Source organism: Syzygium oleosum, unplaced genomic scaffold (assembly GCF_021117445.2).
Source record: "Syzygium oleosum isolate NSW1041296 unplaced genomic scaffold, Sole_v2.1 Sole_v2.06, whole genome shotgun sequence".
In the NCBI taxonomy this organism is placed as follows: Eukaryota; Viridiplantae; Streptophyta; class Magnoliopsida; order Myrtales; family Myrtaceae; genus Syzygium; species Syzygium oleosum.
This window is the reverse complement of record NW_026607490.1, coordinates 8,054,397-8,069,097: the sequence shown is the minus strand read 5'-3', so window position 1 is coordinate 8,069,097 and position 14,701 is coordinate 8,054,397. Positions and strand designations below refer to the sequence as shown.

Sequence of the window (14,701 nt, the reverse complement as noted above, 5' to 3'; positions counted from 1 at the left end):
ACTGCTCACAACCATCACAAGTGCCAAACCTTCAATAAAGCTTAAAGCATTGAGACATTTCTTGGGGAAGTTCATGACATGCACAAGAACGGTGGTGAAAGTGAGGCATGGGTCTAGTCCTTGCAAATGACAAATAATTGATGTTCGCTGCCACGTAATTTCCCTATTCTTGATGATATTGGAGTGTTCCAATTAAAAAGAGCAGGACCAAGAGTAATTTCTAGGGTCCTTTTCTTTCAAAGGCCTAATCTGATGCAGACATGCCAACATAGTTGTCATTAGCTACTTCAGGAAATCCCATAAATCTGGCAAGAAAATCAAGATACGAAAACTTCCTTCTGTATCTCATAAGCTCAAACCTCTGAAGATACAACTCACAAGCATTGAAGTCATGGAGCTGGTTGGGAGATATTAAAAGCCTGTGCCTTTGCAGCTCGATTACAAAAAATTAACAGTATTTTTTACCTACTCATTCTGTATACTATACAGGACCTATTCTATACAAATAACTCCAAGCATGCAACTTTGACTCGGATTCATACCTCTAACAAAAGCAATTGAAACCTCATCATATATGTTATAAAGGCCTCAGTAATGCGTAATCTTCGAGAAGCTCCCTCTCTGATAGTGTGTCATTTTCATTTTGAGGGGTCCACAACACCTCAACTGCCTGCATGACCAACAAAGAGATGTCAGAAGGCGAATGAAGAGATCCTCGGGGTAGATATTCATAGAAATTTCTATGTTCTTACTAGTATTTTGCTAGAGGGGATGGACCCAAGTTTCTGCAAGGCTTCTTTCAGATCTCCACCACCATTAATGGAAGGCAATTTATGGACTCCTTCAGCAGCCACTAAGATGGTTATCTGAAAAGAAAGAAAATTGTAAGCAACAAAAGACGATTGAAAGAAAATGGGAACATAAGAGCCAAGTAAAAACTCTTTAATTAATCCACACATCGAGCTCTTAAATCTAATTTTGAAAATTCTCAAACTCATGTAAAAAGCTGTACAGAACAAAATGCAGGTAACAGCAGTAATTAATATACTGGAAGGCAATAAAACTAAAAACTACAAGCCTCGTGATGCATGATCATGATGCTTGCAGTCATAGTTCTAAACGAAAAAGGTAGATTCACTGGAGCTTATACAGATTTAACATCTTTCAAAGTTCTTGACTAAAAGGTTGATTCACTGAAGAATATACAGATTTAACATCTTAGGCTCCGTTGAGGTGATGAGGATGTGTAAGTGGGTTACGCAACCAATCTCATCAAAGTGACTACTACAAGCTTTTGCGATGTACTTCAACCAGACAAAGAACCATCACTGGTTTTGGATGGCTTTAAGCTTCCAAAACAAGAAAAATAAGCCATGCTCATAATGTGGTTTTCAGAGCCAAGGTAAAGCCAAGTCCGATAACATAATAACACTCGATGAGCAGCAGGGATGTCAACTCTGTAAATGGCAGCAAAATCCATACATTATTTTTCGAAGAGCACCAACATCACTACAAGTCTCGAAAATTCCCTAAGATCTCAATGATCAATCTTATAAATCTTACAGACTTGTGATAAAATCTGTCACATAAGGACTGTAAGAGCATATAAACCAAAAAATCTGATAGCTGAATTATATAGTTCTAAGGCTTAATGATTTCTTGATTACGTCAACTCAGCTAATTAAGAACGTGAAGTTATAGATCAAATAATACAAGGAAATGAAAACTGCTAGGAACAATGACACACATAAAAGATCAGTTGGATAATGGAAGATCTTTATCAAAACACCAGTGCAGGAACTTACCACTATGTACTCATTGCTAAATCCACTAGATCTCTGGCTGGTGGTACTTTGCTTTCTTATGTTGTTCACATTAACAAGTGTCTCTTCGTCAAACTTCCCTCGCTCTTCAATTGACAGCTGATTGAAACGTTTCTCCCCATCTTCCATGCTCCGCTTCACATCCACCTAAATAAAGATCCAATTGCAGGAAAAATTTAGTGTAAAGACATCAATTCAATGCGTTGAAAGAAAATCGATAAAAAAAAACTCAGACAGGAAATTGGGAATCAGAGTTGCTACAAGCTAGATACCCAAGCAGCACTGTAGACTCAATAGAAGAAGCCTATCAAGCAAAGATTTTCTAATTTCTCATGTGGCAAATTAGGATAAGCAAGAGTTCTTCTGTCCTGTGTACCAAGCTAGAATTATCATGTAGATGTTTTTGCTTTGTGTTAGAGGGTTTATAGTAACCTTATGATCCCTAGTTCTTTCTTTTGAAGAGGAAATTCAACTAAGTCAGCACTAATGGTTCTGGTGCATTGAGCATCACAACTGCACAATCCTATCGTAAAGAACAGGCCTTCTTCCAGCAAGACAGTGCATACCAACTAAAAGCTCAAGCTTATCCTGGCTGGGGAAACACAAGTGTCATAGCGGCTGGATTGATTACTGACTTGATATAGATATTTTTCGTGTTTAATAATGCCTCCAAATATGATTATAATCACAATCACTATGTTCCACGTGTTACAAGATTCCCTATTCTCAATTTGCTAAAACTTCTACATCAGTGAAAGTTCCAGATGATGGATTTAACTTACGGATGAATAACCAGAGATGCAGTAATCAGGATGCCGGAGCAAGGCAAGTGTCGTCTCTGCACGAAGATTTTCCAATAAGTACAATTCAATAATATTTAATAACTCAATCCCCTTGCAACTCGGAATCATTGCTCAAAGAGAGGGGAAAAAACTAAAAAGATAGCGCTTCGTATAAGACACTTAATCCCATCATAGCCCAGATGCGGACACCCTTATGTGAGTGTCTGAATGGAAAATACAAGTTCCGTCAATTTCCCAATGCTGACTGCATGATATTAAAGATCCTCCACATCATTTCAAAATAAGCATGAAAGACTGTTGAGAGACACATTAATCCCTACATTTCAGTCCCTTCATCCATTTGATTGTTTGGTCAGACACTAGGAAACAAACAATTTAACTACCAAACAACTTTAATGGAGATGTTAGGAAAAAGAACTTCAAAAATTAAACCATTTTAGAGTTCATTCGAAACTAGCAGATGTTAGGAAAAGGCATCAATTGTGAAAAAGGCAGAGAGGAAGAATTAGGAAATTTACCAGTCAGGACATAGCTAAGACCCTCAGATGAGGATGTATCTGCAATATCCGCTATCTTATTAAGATCTCTTTGAAGTGACCTTCCCATGCCCAACAATCCAACCTGCACAAAATGACCTGGGGAAACTCAAAAGCTAAACGGGACTAGATAACTCCATACTTACAAATATTCATAGTGCCTAAAGAAGCTAGTAGATGGTGGACTACCAATATTAGACTACCAAAATACATCACCTCAACCCTTTTGGCTACTCCACTCACATGAAAGAAAAATGAAATACCTCTTCCACACGAGTTGTACAGATCATTCCAATTTAGCTTCAACAAGAAAGCATTTGTTTCAAATTCGAAACCACCCAGCTCATTGCAGATAATCCAAAGTTAGTTCCAATTCCAGCATCCATAGCATTTACTTGCACTTCGATCGAGGAATCTAGGGGCAATCCCAACTATTCCTCCTCTTACTCGCACCTTGACTAATCAAAATTGTCAACTCATCTTTCTGAATTCCTTAGTAAACACATCCTAACAACACATGGTAATTCTAAGCTTAATCACATTTTCCCCCCAAGAACAGTAGGACCTCGATCACAACCACACAACCATTAAGTCCACAGAAACATGATCAGAGCGCAGTTCTCGAAGAAAAGTTTTTTATGCATGTGTACTATATCAGAGATAGAATCTAGATCCCCTTCACCTTGACACATTTGCAGAGTGGCCTTTTGCACTTTTATTTCAGCAATTGCAATGCATATACTATCCATATTCGCTTCAATGTCTATTCCATCCATCTTTTACTAATCCTAGCATGTCAACAATTAGGTTGCCAAGTATGATGGTGCCATCAAACCCAAACGAAGATGGACAGGAGGGATTAATGCAAATATGAACAACACAGACAGTAACTTTGAAGTCCAATTGCAAAGGCCACTATACAAATACCCCACAAGGCGTTCCACCATTTCACTCCTACATCAACAATGATGATTGATGAGTAAATTCGCCCCTCATCTAAAGCTGATAAACTCCACCTAGTTACCCAGTCCAAATGAAACTCAGAACCACAAACCATTGCAAACCGCGAAGCATTTCAACAAACACTAAACAATCACTCGTACCTGAAGCTTGAGCACAGTCGTTTTCTCCGTCACGGTGAGCACACCACCCTCAGACCGATCCGAGAGAAACCCCGAGACCAGAAGAAACGCAGCGAAGCCCATAAGTATCAAGAAGAAGCTCGACCCCGCGCCCACTCCAACCCCAACCGCCGGTCCCACGTAGGCTCCGCCAAACGGCGAAGGGGCGTAATACGGAGCCGAGTACGAATAGCCAGGGCTGGGCGTCCTCGTTGTATAGCTCCTCGAAGACGAGGAGGAGGACGAGGACGAGGACGAGCGCGAGGAAAACGAGCTCCCGCCCATCCTCCCGCCGGAAGCGGCCAATGCGGAGTTAGGATCGTAGGCGAGCAACAACCCAAGCAGGATCGCGGCCACCGCGGGCCCCTTGAGCGACTCCAGGGCCCTGGCGATGGAGCTCAGGACGGCCTCGAGCGGATTCCACCGGTCCCCCGCGCCCGGAGGAGAGCTCCCGGGGCCGTCCCCGCGCGCGGAGCACCGGGCGGCGGCGGCGAGGTCGCCGCGGCGGACGGGCTCGGCGCCGGAGCCCCGCGCCGCCGCCGGCGGGGCTCGGCGGTTCTCGAGGCGAACAACGCGGCGGCGGGCGGCTCCGGGGAGTCGGCGAGGAGGAAGGGGCGGCGGCGGCGGCCGCAGCTTGCGACCCCACCCGGGAAGGCGCGGCTGGAAGAGGAAGAGGGTCGCCGCCGTGGCCATGGCTTCGGCTTGGGGTCGATGGCGGGTGCGGAAGGAGCCAATGCCCTCGAAGAAGAAGAAAGAAGAAGGAGAAGGAAGAAGAAGAGGAGGAGGAGAGAAAAAGGAGCGAACTTTGATCAGAGATAATTTCTTTTTTTTTTTTGGTGAGAATGGGAATGGAGTGGAGGGGAGACGCGGGGGGTTGGCTTTGTGGTGGTGCGTGGCCGGAGGGAACATGAATGAACCCCATCTCTCCGTGGCAATGAGATTTTCCAATTCATCGTCTCCCCATCTCCAAAATGACCAGATAAAATCCATAAATACATAAAAATAATAATAAAAGAAGAAGAAAATGACATGGAAACGGTTCCGGACTTTGGTTTAGCGCCGCAACGTGGCCCATGAAACTTTTACTTCGTTGAAGATGATCTCTGAACTTTGGTCCCCAATGTCGCGCCCCAAGCTTTTTGATTTGTGCGAGTTCCCTGGGCTTATAGTACTAATACGGTTCTGCCCCTGCCCCTGCATCATGTGAAAATGTTTAATATCGTCTCTAAGCTTGAATCTAGGGAAGAATAATATTGGATATGAATATAGGGACCGGATTGAACGTTCCGTGTATAAATTAAAAGTTTGGGAACGATATTGTACGTTGGGCTAAAGTTTGGAGACTGCATTGAATAAATTAAAAGCCTACGAGCAACATTGAAACATTTGTCCCCAATGCGGTCTCTGGACCTTTAATTCGTTACTTTACTCTAACGCTTAATGCCATTCTTGAACTTTTTCAACGTGGTCCTTGAAGTTTCGGTACATGCTCGATTTGGTCGCCGGACTATATAAAAATGTTCGGCGTTATGCCCAAACATGAGTTAATTCGGGGACTAAATCAAGCATATATCAAAAGTTCATGGACTATATAGAGATCGCATGCTTGTACCATTTTTTCATTAACAATGAATATGTAAATAAAGCAAGGCCAAGATTTGCATTTTTCCAGGTCAATGGCGAAGACGGAGATGGACCCAGTTGTGCCCGCTGAGGTTGGGCCTCCGGTAGGTAGCCCAGCAAGAAGATCCATGGAGGAGCTCCTTCGCTGACGCAGTGAGAAAGCCCGGAAAGTTTGCGACTTTGCAGGATCTTTTGCGCTGTGGGGAAAAACCCTAATGCTATAAATTCGAAGGGGATCCGCCGTGAACCCGCATCGTCGTCTTCGGAGCTGCCCTGCACCTGCACCTGTACCTGCACCTGCACCTGCACCTGCTGAGGTTTCCGCTTCGGCGCCGACCGAAAACACCAGGGAGGAAGAGGCAAGTCATGGCGGACAAGGCGGTGACCATTAGGACCCGCAAGTTCATGACCAACAGGCTTCTCTCCAGGAAGCAGTTCGTGAGTCTCCCTCCCTCTCCCTCCCTCCCTCTCTCTCTCTGTGGAACGAGCTTGTTTTGTGGTGTTTGCGCATCAGAGCGCAAGATTGGATTCGTGAATGCGGTATTTAGGATTTGGGTAGATGGGATCGGTGGGACACTCTGGAAGGGCCATTGGGTCTGCGCTAGTTTGGTTCCCTGAAAAGGGTTTTGGGTTGGGCTGAAATGGTTTCAAGGGTCTTGAAGATAAGCCACGGAGGTTTGTATGTACGTGGAAAGTTTACTGATTTGTAGGTGAAGGGAACATCATTAGCTTTGAAGCGCCATGGATGATCGCAGGGATTAAAAATTAACCAGGAGAAATGAATGGTAGAGTGATACGATTTGCAGCATTTGTTTTCGTTGGTCGAAACAAGAGGTGGGTTAGTTTAGGATGATTTAGAGTTTTTCAAAAGCAAAAGATGCTGTGTGTTTTTCCATAGTAATGGAGTAGGGAATGGGAGCAAAACAAGCTCCTTCATTTTGCAGAAATATGGAGTCGCAGAAGGTCGGAGTGTTAAATTGCATTGATCAAACCTTTTTCCTGACTGCTGATGTTTTGATTCCCATTGCTCTGTAGGTCATTGATGTACTTCATCCCGGAAGACCCAATGTCTCCAAGGTAATTAAATGTTGGTTCGACAGTCATATTCTGCTTGGTCTGGCGCATGTGCCACAAACGTTGGAGATATTCAGCCAAAGAGTTGTTTGCTAAATGGAGGTCTTTTTATAGGCGGAGCTGAAGGAGAAGCTTGGAAGGATGTACGATGTGAAGGACCCAAACTCAATCTTTGTGTTCAAGTTCCGGACTCATTTTGGAGGCGGGAAATCTACTGGCTTTGGTTTGATCTATGACTCAGTTGAGACTGCCAAGAAGTATGAACCCAAGTACAGACTCATCAGGGTAATTTTCCTCATGTCATCCAATCTTTCGCGGTCACTCTTTCTCCTCATGTCATCTAATCTTTTGTGGTTCCTCTTTCTCCTCATCTGTTGAATTGAAATTGTACTCCGGCCAACTGAATTGCTAGTTTTTCCTTGCTGAAGTGATTATCTATATATATTGGAGTTTAGAATACCTTGGCCCTATGCAGTAGACATGTTTCTGGGACAACCCAACTTGCTGGGCTCCCAACCCTTTATAAACCGTAACAATGTAGCTGATTAAGCTTATCTTCTTTAGGCAGGATTTCTGAGTAGAAGGTTCTGCAGTGAAAGCCCTGCAAGCTACTTGATAACTGAAACATAACCATTATATGTTTGGGAAAATTATCTTTAGTATTCGGGACTCTGCAATTTACCTGTTGAATACGGGACATAAATTCTTTGCATATGGTGGTTTGGAATGAAATAGTGCACTTGATTATCTTAGGGATGTAGTCCTTTTATTTTACATGTAGACGGCCTCCGTAGCCAGACTTTAGTCATGACTGAGCTGAGTAAAGAAGGTAATTTTGCATGGCAGAACGGACTTGATACCAAGGTAGAGAAGTCGAGAAAGCAAATGAAGGAAAGGAAGAACAGAGCCAAGAAGATCCGTGGAATAAAGAAGGTAGTTTCGGATCTATGTTTCTTTCTGGTTTCTTGGTTCCCGGATGGTCTTGTTGATTCTTAATCTTCCCTACTCCTGTGCAGACTAAAGCTGGTGATGCTGCCAAGGCAGGGAAGAAGAAGTGAGGCGTCTAGAGTCTCGTTGATTCTGAAAAGCCTAGGAGATGGGAGTCAATTTCAATTGCGATTATGTTCTCTTGTTAGGGAGGTAGCTATGGAGTGAATTGTTTTGTTTCTTGCTGTTTAGCCCGGTGTTTAGTCGGTTTACGAATTTTGACTGTTCTGTGGAGGACAAAAGTTTTAGAAACAGAGATCAAGAAGCTTTGAGAGAATGTTCTTCGCGTTTGTTAAAGTTGTTTTTTGAAATCAAAGCTCGTGTAATATTTGGTCTTCGGGAAAGGACTCCCCTCGTTTCTTTGCCCTTTTTTACTATGAATAATATCCCTCGGACCGGTTGAGATGTTTTTATGCTCGATGCATGTTTTGAGACAAGTAGCATGTCTTAGCCGACCACCCTAGGAAGTTGATGATAACCAAAGCTTGTTTGTAAAATTGGATCCCAATACGACAGTCTATTTAACAGCGGCGCATTTCGTCTTCTTCTCCGGCATTGGGTATGTTCTTTGGAATAATCGTGTACATCGAATAACAAAGTATATGAAAATAAAACAGGATGGGGGTTGGCCTGTCACCGCTCCTGCCCGTGCGGCATGACACCACGGGGCGCGGATTCCATGTGCCCCGTGTCCTTTCCTAGGCCACGATCGGTGTGGGGACACCGGCCACCCGCTCGTTCCGGGATCCATAGATCGTCAGAAAGAATGTATGGTAACAAGAAATGGATAGTGTTGAGTTGCACCAATCTCCTTTTGTGAAGTTGAGTTTGGTCGACGCGCTCAGCAAACCTTCATCAGAAGGGGGTGATTATCAAGCAAGAGCGAGAGCATGGCAAAAAATGGACATTCAGGCAGGCGTTCCAGGATAAAGGGAAATCAGCCCTCCGATTTGTTGTGGGATGTTGTCCATTTGTTGTCACGGGGTCCGAATTGATGCAGGTGGGCCATGTCTGATTCTCAACGTGGTTTCTTTTGGCCTTATGTAGCTCAATCTGTTGCTGTGGAGATGGTTAGCAAGAATCAGAAGCAATACCATTCATGCTAACGAGACATTGCACCATACACGCAAGTGTCACGGACCGAAGTGATGTAGGGATTCTCCCGTGCTCACGTATCATTGGGAGTGAAGCTTAGGGGCGGTGGAGTAAAGAGTGAATAATGTAGAAGGGATGATATAACTGATTTGTAGGAGTGACATCATGGCATTTGTGTTATGAGTTTTAACGATTGGACGATTCTAACTTTAGCTTTGAAGGCGAAATTAGCCTCCTATGCATAAACTAATCGGGAGCTGATGATAAGGTCATGGCAAACCGAAATCAGTTATTATGCCTAGAGTGTTCTGCGTGTCTTGCTCGAGCGACTGAATGTCCAAACTAAAATGGACGTGATACGATCCGATACGAGCATGCTATTTACCATACCGTTCTCTTGAACAATTATAGAATGAAGGCTGGCATTATAAAATGAAGGCCGGCCTTGTGTTCTCGGTTCACCAGGCGCTACACAAGCTATTTCGCAGCCAAAGATTTGTCGGCCGCTTGACAAAAGCATCCAAAGATACTTCGGTCTAAGAAGCTTTGCTTCGGCAGTATCTATCTCAGCCAATACTTGGCTCTAGTAGGATCATGCCTGTCTTTTTAACCAACGAAGGCCAACCCCTAAGGGTCACGCTCAATTCAGAATCAACTTCACTCCTCTCTCTCCCTTTAACTTTTCTTTTGGTCGGCGACTAGGATACGGTCTCCGACTCTAATATCGTAGGTGCCGGAAGGGAGCGGAAGAGATACCGCCCGTAGTACAGCTATATATGAATGCGATGAACAAGCAACAGTTTTTTTATTATATGTTTCTTTTCTTTTACCAACAGACTTTGAAATCTTTGCAAAGTATGTCTTGCTTGGGCACAGCCCTGTTCTGAGGCACTGAGGACAAACGAGAAGGCTCCACTTCGTGAGGCAAAGCTAAACGGGCAAACGAGCGAGGAACTACTATTGATCCAGACTGTTCAGCAGTTTGTTCCTTCTCAACGCATTTGTAAGAAATCAAGAACACTATCCCCCCCAATTGTATTGTTGCTCCTCAATCTGCCCAAAAGAACCTTCCCCAAATCAGGAACAAGCCGAACTGAAATCGCATGTACTGCTAGTGTACGAGGGCTTGGACTCGAGGAATGAAACTCGAATATCTAACTAGCATTCGGAGCAAATTCAGTAGCAGCATTGAGTGAACTACTAAGCTTTTCTCATCTCCCTCAAAGAGAATAACCAATCAATAAACGGAGAATAGATGGTCGCATCACGATTCCTCAGAAAGAGATATCTAGCAGCATCATGTAAAATGAGCAGGGCAAGTTCATACGGTGCCCTCACCCATCGTCCAATAGAGTCTATAATTAGGTACTGTCAAAACGTTGAACTATCACTCCATCCAGACTCCCTCCATGGAATAGCAAACAAAAACAAGAACAGCATACAACTATCGGCAGATAAAAGCAATCAGAAAAAAAGCCATCTAACCAAATCACGGGAAACTAAAGGCCGTAGCCACAAGAATGCAGAGGCAAGATAGAAGTAATAATATAACACTCATATCATATATGAACTCATTAATTATAAGCATTAGCCAAGAAGTTATAGCATCAGATTTTGGTAAGACAAAAATGACAAGATCGAAATTATAAATGCCATAACAACCAAAACTGTCACCAGGACCATGTAAGAACAAATTTAAACAAACTATAGGACTGAAGTAGTAACATGCCCCTCTTTCCACGCACCAAATTTCCTAGCCGTGATTAAATTAGACTATTTATGTAGCCCAGCTATTCATTGTAGAATTCGCAATTGCAGGCATAAAACAATTGCCACACAGTGTAACGAGCAATTTACAATTTCACCAAGTTGTCCAACAATTCCACAACTTCTATAATGCGGAGCTAACAATAATTAGACCTATAAGTTGTCATTGTAAACAATGCAAACTGAATTTGAGGGCTAATATTACACGTGAAGTGCTAAACGTCAAAATGACTTGAATGCATGATGTCAATGCATCAAACGGAAGAATGAATTCCACCAACAAGTCACAGGGCAGAAGGCGCGATGCAGAGAAGCAGCGAAAACTATAAATACTTTCATCTGTACTAGTCACATGCTGTAAGACGCATCCATCCTCTACATAAACAGTGTGACATGCTTATGAAATTTCATCTCCCACATACTATAAGCGTAACAAGGAAGTATATGCTCATTTGTAGAATACACGTTTAAGCATGGAAGGCACCAGGACAACTCAAAGATCTTCCAGAATATGACAAACCAAGGATAACAATGCAACTCCAGCTCTATTTCCAGCCAAATCCTTCTTGTATTCACTGTAAAGTTAGGCTAGAACATAATTGCAGATCGTACAGGTTTTCAACAAAGATGATGCAAACTAAAGGAAATCGGAATCCCAAAACCCACGAATCTAATCAACCGCCACAAAACATAAGAACTCGCATGAACGGCAGACAGCTCAGAAATCCGACAGGACAGATCCTACCAGGAAAGTTAGAGCAATTCCATTATTTCATCTACCAGTGTTGATTCATAGTAGCCATTATCTACATAACCCAGGAAAACATGGCCAATCTATCGGAGGCTAAATAATTAGAAATAATTATTCACCAACTGCCCTATCATCTTTCGAAGAAAGGTGAAACCGAAATCTCAACTGGCCACTACACTATCAAGAGTCAACTATTTATCAATGCCCAATCAATTTCGCGAAACTTGAGTGGGTAAAACAAGAAAACTCAAACTCACTTACAACTGACATCTCATGAAATTGAAAACCCCAGTGGCTAATACCTTAAATCACCCTCCTCCGCTGGAGCGCAGCTCCTCTATAGTGGCCTTGATATGATCCTGCACCAACTCCAACCGCTTCGAGTACACCTCCAACTCCATTATCTGCTGCTTCCTCCATCTCTCGTCCGCAATTTCGCCCGCGCTGCCCACTCCGAATCCCAATCCACAACTGAACGGCAGCGGATTCAAGGCCGCCGCAACGTACCCAAACCCTCCTCTTGATCCCCCACCGCCAAATCCCCCGCCCATCGCGGCCCCGCTCAACAACTCCTTAAACAAGGGCGATAAGCAGCTCCTCACAGTATCCTCGATCACTCCGGCGACATTGGGATTCGCATTCGCATTCGCACTTGCATTCGCATTCAGATTCAAATTCTGATTTGCATGATTCGATACGGTGGGACCATCAACCCCTAAATTCCTCTCCTCCACCTTCACCTGCTGTAGGTGCACCTGCACCTGCTGTGCATGAGGCTGTGGGTGCGGAGGACGCTGCCTTTTGCGCGACTTTGTGGGCGTGGTCGTCGGATCGAAAAAAGGGTTAGGGTTAGGAGTGCTGAAAAGGTGATTATTGAAATTAGGGTTCCGAACGGTGTCGTCCTCGTCGTCGATGGGATCGTTGTTAGAGCCGGGAGCGGCGGCGGCGACGTTGGTCCAGATCCTGCGGGAGATCTCGAAGGTGGCCTGGTCGTGGGGGCTCTTGAAGGCGAAGTCCTTGCCGGAGCTCATCCTGCCGATCACGTTCCGGTACTTCTTCTTAAGCCGGCGGAGCTTCTCGACGAGCTGGTTCTTGTTGAAATCGAGCTGGAGCTTGGACTTGATCTGGTCGTAGAACGCGGCCGTGTCGTGGTGGCCGCCGGAGGGAGCCCCGCCGCGCTGCGTGGTGTACTCGAGGAAGCCGCGGAGGAGCTCGATCTCGTCCTCGTCGGTCCAGAGGCGCTGGAACAGGGGCTTGGCGACGGTCGTCACGGCGGGGGACGGCCGCTTCAGCTCGGAGGGGGAGATGGTGCCGACGATCGGGGGGACGGGGGAGGCGGCGGGGGCGGCGATGGAGACGGCGGAGGAGGAGGAGGGGGGCTGGGGGGCAGCGGGAGGGGGGACGACGGCGGGGAGGGGATCGGGGCGGAGTGGGGCGGGGACGGCGACGGTGACGGCGGAGGAGGAGGAGGCGGCGGGGAGGGGGAGGGGGAGGGGGAGGGGGATGGGGAGGAGGGCGTCGAGCGGGGTGGCGGTGGGGAGGGAGGAGGAGGTGGAGGCGGAGTTGGAGTCGTCGTCGAAGACGTCGTCGTCGTCGTCGGGGAGGACGGCGCGGTTGGGGAGGAGCTCCTCCTCCTCCTCCTCGTCGGCGTCCTCCTCGTCGTCGTCCTGGCTGTCGTCGTCGTCGTCGTCGAGGTCCTCCTCGTCGGGGAAGACCGCGGCGCCGTCCTGCTCGGAGGCCATGGCGATGGATGGCGGTTGAGGGTCGAGGGTTGGGTGGGGGGAGGTTCGATGTGGACGATGACGGATGATGGATCGGTAGGAGGAGAGGAGCGTCGTCTAGAGAGAGAGCGAGCGAGTTGACGGGGCGCGGGGGGAATGGTTGGGTGGGGGGTGGGGTGGGTTTCCGTGTAGGACCGGGTGGGTGCGGTCCCGTGCGTGCCATTAGCGCCCCCCGCCCCCCGCCCCCCCCCCCCCCCCGCCCACAACTTTTACCCCCTTTTTCCCTCCCGCCCCCACTTTTTTTTATTCATCCATCTCTCCATCTATTATTATTATTATTATTATTATTAAGAAAATTTTAAATAAAAATATGACATGCGCTCGTTTTCTCAAATAAATATATGAAGTAACCATGTTTAGTCTTAAATAAGGGCTTGAAATATCATGACAGTGCAGGAGGACCTTGCTTGGGTGAGGCGACCTTTACCCTCGTCCAGATCTGGCGAGGGAGACACTTGCCCAGCCCTCTTTGGGCATCGACGGTGGCTGCCGATCATTGACAAAGAAAAAAGAGAAAATAGAAAAGAAAGGAAAAGAGAAAAATATTCAAAAAATGGGTAAATGACGAAAATGCCCTTGACCATTCGGTAAGCTAAGCCGCTTTTGAAAGTCACTTTAAGCCATTATTTGCACAAAAAAAAATTCACTTCGGATCTTTATTCGAGAAAATGAGCGTACTTCGTATTCTTATTCTTATTTGATATGAATAACTGTAGGACAATTCATGTGATGGGTGCTTTGGTAGTTGGTGCACGAACAGCAAGACCAAGTCCGTGATCGAAACTATAGGGCAGTAATTAGGCTCAGGGAATCGTGCTGGAGATGGCCCCAGCCAAGCCCGTATCACCTTCATTTGCTTGTCTATTTTTACTGCTACATGGAGCTGAACACAATGGGCTGTGCAGAGGATGAGTGAAATCTGACCATGAACGCAGGGGACGACAGCCCATGTCCATATCTTGGATACGTGTGATCTTGATGAGGAATGCGTGATTTTTCATTTCAAATCCGCCATCTTTCTCAATGTGAAAAAATGGAGGGAATTAGGGGTGAGCGGTTCCCGGTCCGGTCCGGTTCCAAGGTGGAACCGGGAACCGGACCGAGAGAACCGGTTCCCAATTTTGGGAACCGCGGACCGGACCGGTTGGTTCTAGGACCGGAAACCGGACCGGACCGTCGGTCCCGTCCGGTTCCGGTCCGGTCCAATGGAACCGGTTACTTAGGTGCTGCATGAAAACCATTCTGGTTCTGTCCAGAACTGGTTTTTTGTTCCCAGAATCAGTTTTGGACCAGAAACCCGTTTGGTAACGCAATTTCATTTTTCTATTTTCGGGACAAGT

The 14,701-nt window shown here is 45.7% G+C and overlaps 3 protein-coding genes across 5 annotated transcripts; 1 reads left to right on the top strand and 2 right to left on the bottom strand.

Annotated features, from left to right (window-relative positions):
* Positions 1-323: 323 nt before the first annotated feature.
* On the bottom strand, positions 324-5,070 carry LOC115663764 (uncharacterized). Its single transcript, XM_030585743.2, has 6 exons — positions 4,266-5,070; positions 3,145-3,247; positions 2,606-2,661; positions 1,806-1,970; positions 753-866; positions 324-670 (listed from the first exon to the last, which is right to left on the bottom strand). Exons 1-6 carry the CDS (start codon positions 4,974-4,976, stop codon positions 578-580), a joined length of 1,242 nt encoding a protein of 413 aa, XP_030441603.2. The 5' UTR covers positions 4,977-5,070; the 3' UTR covers positions 324-577.
* A 1,113-nt stretch (positions 5,071-6,183) lies between these two features.
* On the top strand, positions 6,184-8,377 carry LOC115686019 (40S ribosomal protein S24-1). The gene is made up of 5 exons (XM_030611196.2): positions 6,184-6,344; positions 6,942-6,983; positions 7,095-7,265; positions 7,827-7,913; positions 7,997-8,377. Exons 1-5 carry the CDS (start codon positions 6,273-6,275, stop codon positions 8,036-8,038), a joined length of 414 nt encoding a protein of 137 aa, XP_030467056.1. The 5' UTR covers positions 6,184-6,272; the 3' UTR covers positions 8,039-8,377.
* Positions 8,378-9,542: 1,165 nt separating this feature from the next.
* On the bottom strand, positions 9,543-13,433 carry LOC115685950 (probable transcription factor At3g04930). Of its 3 annotated transcripts, none has more exons than XM_056312530.1 (2): positions 11,883-13,433; positions 9,543-10,216 (listed from the first exon to the last, which is right to left on the bottom strand). In XM_056312530.1, the coding sequence occupies exon 1, from the start codon at positions 13,320-13,322 to the stop codon at positions 11,889-11,891; it is 1,434 nt and encodes a 477-aa protein (XP_056168505.1). In that variant the 5' UTR covers positions 13,323-13,433; the 3' UTR covers positions 9,543-10,216; positions 11,883-11,888. The 3 variants fall into 3 exon arrangements, with proteins under 3 accessions (XP_056168505.1, XP_056168504.1, XP_056168506.1); XM_056312529.1 differs by having other exon boundaries at positions 9,543-10,115; XM_056312531.1 differs by lacking the exon at positions 9,543-10,216 and adding an exon at positions 11,121-11,404.
* Between the last annotated feature and the right edge of the window lie 1,268 nt (positions 13,434-14,701).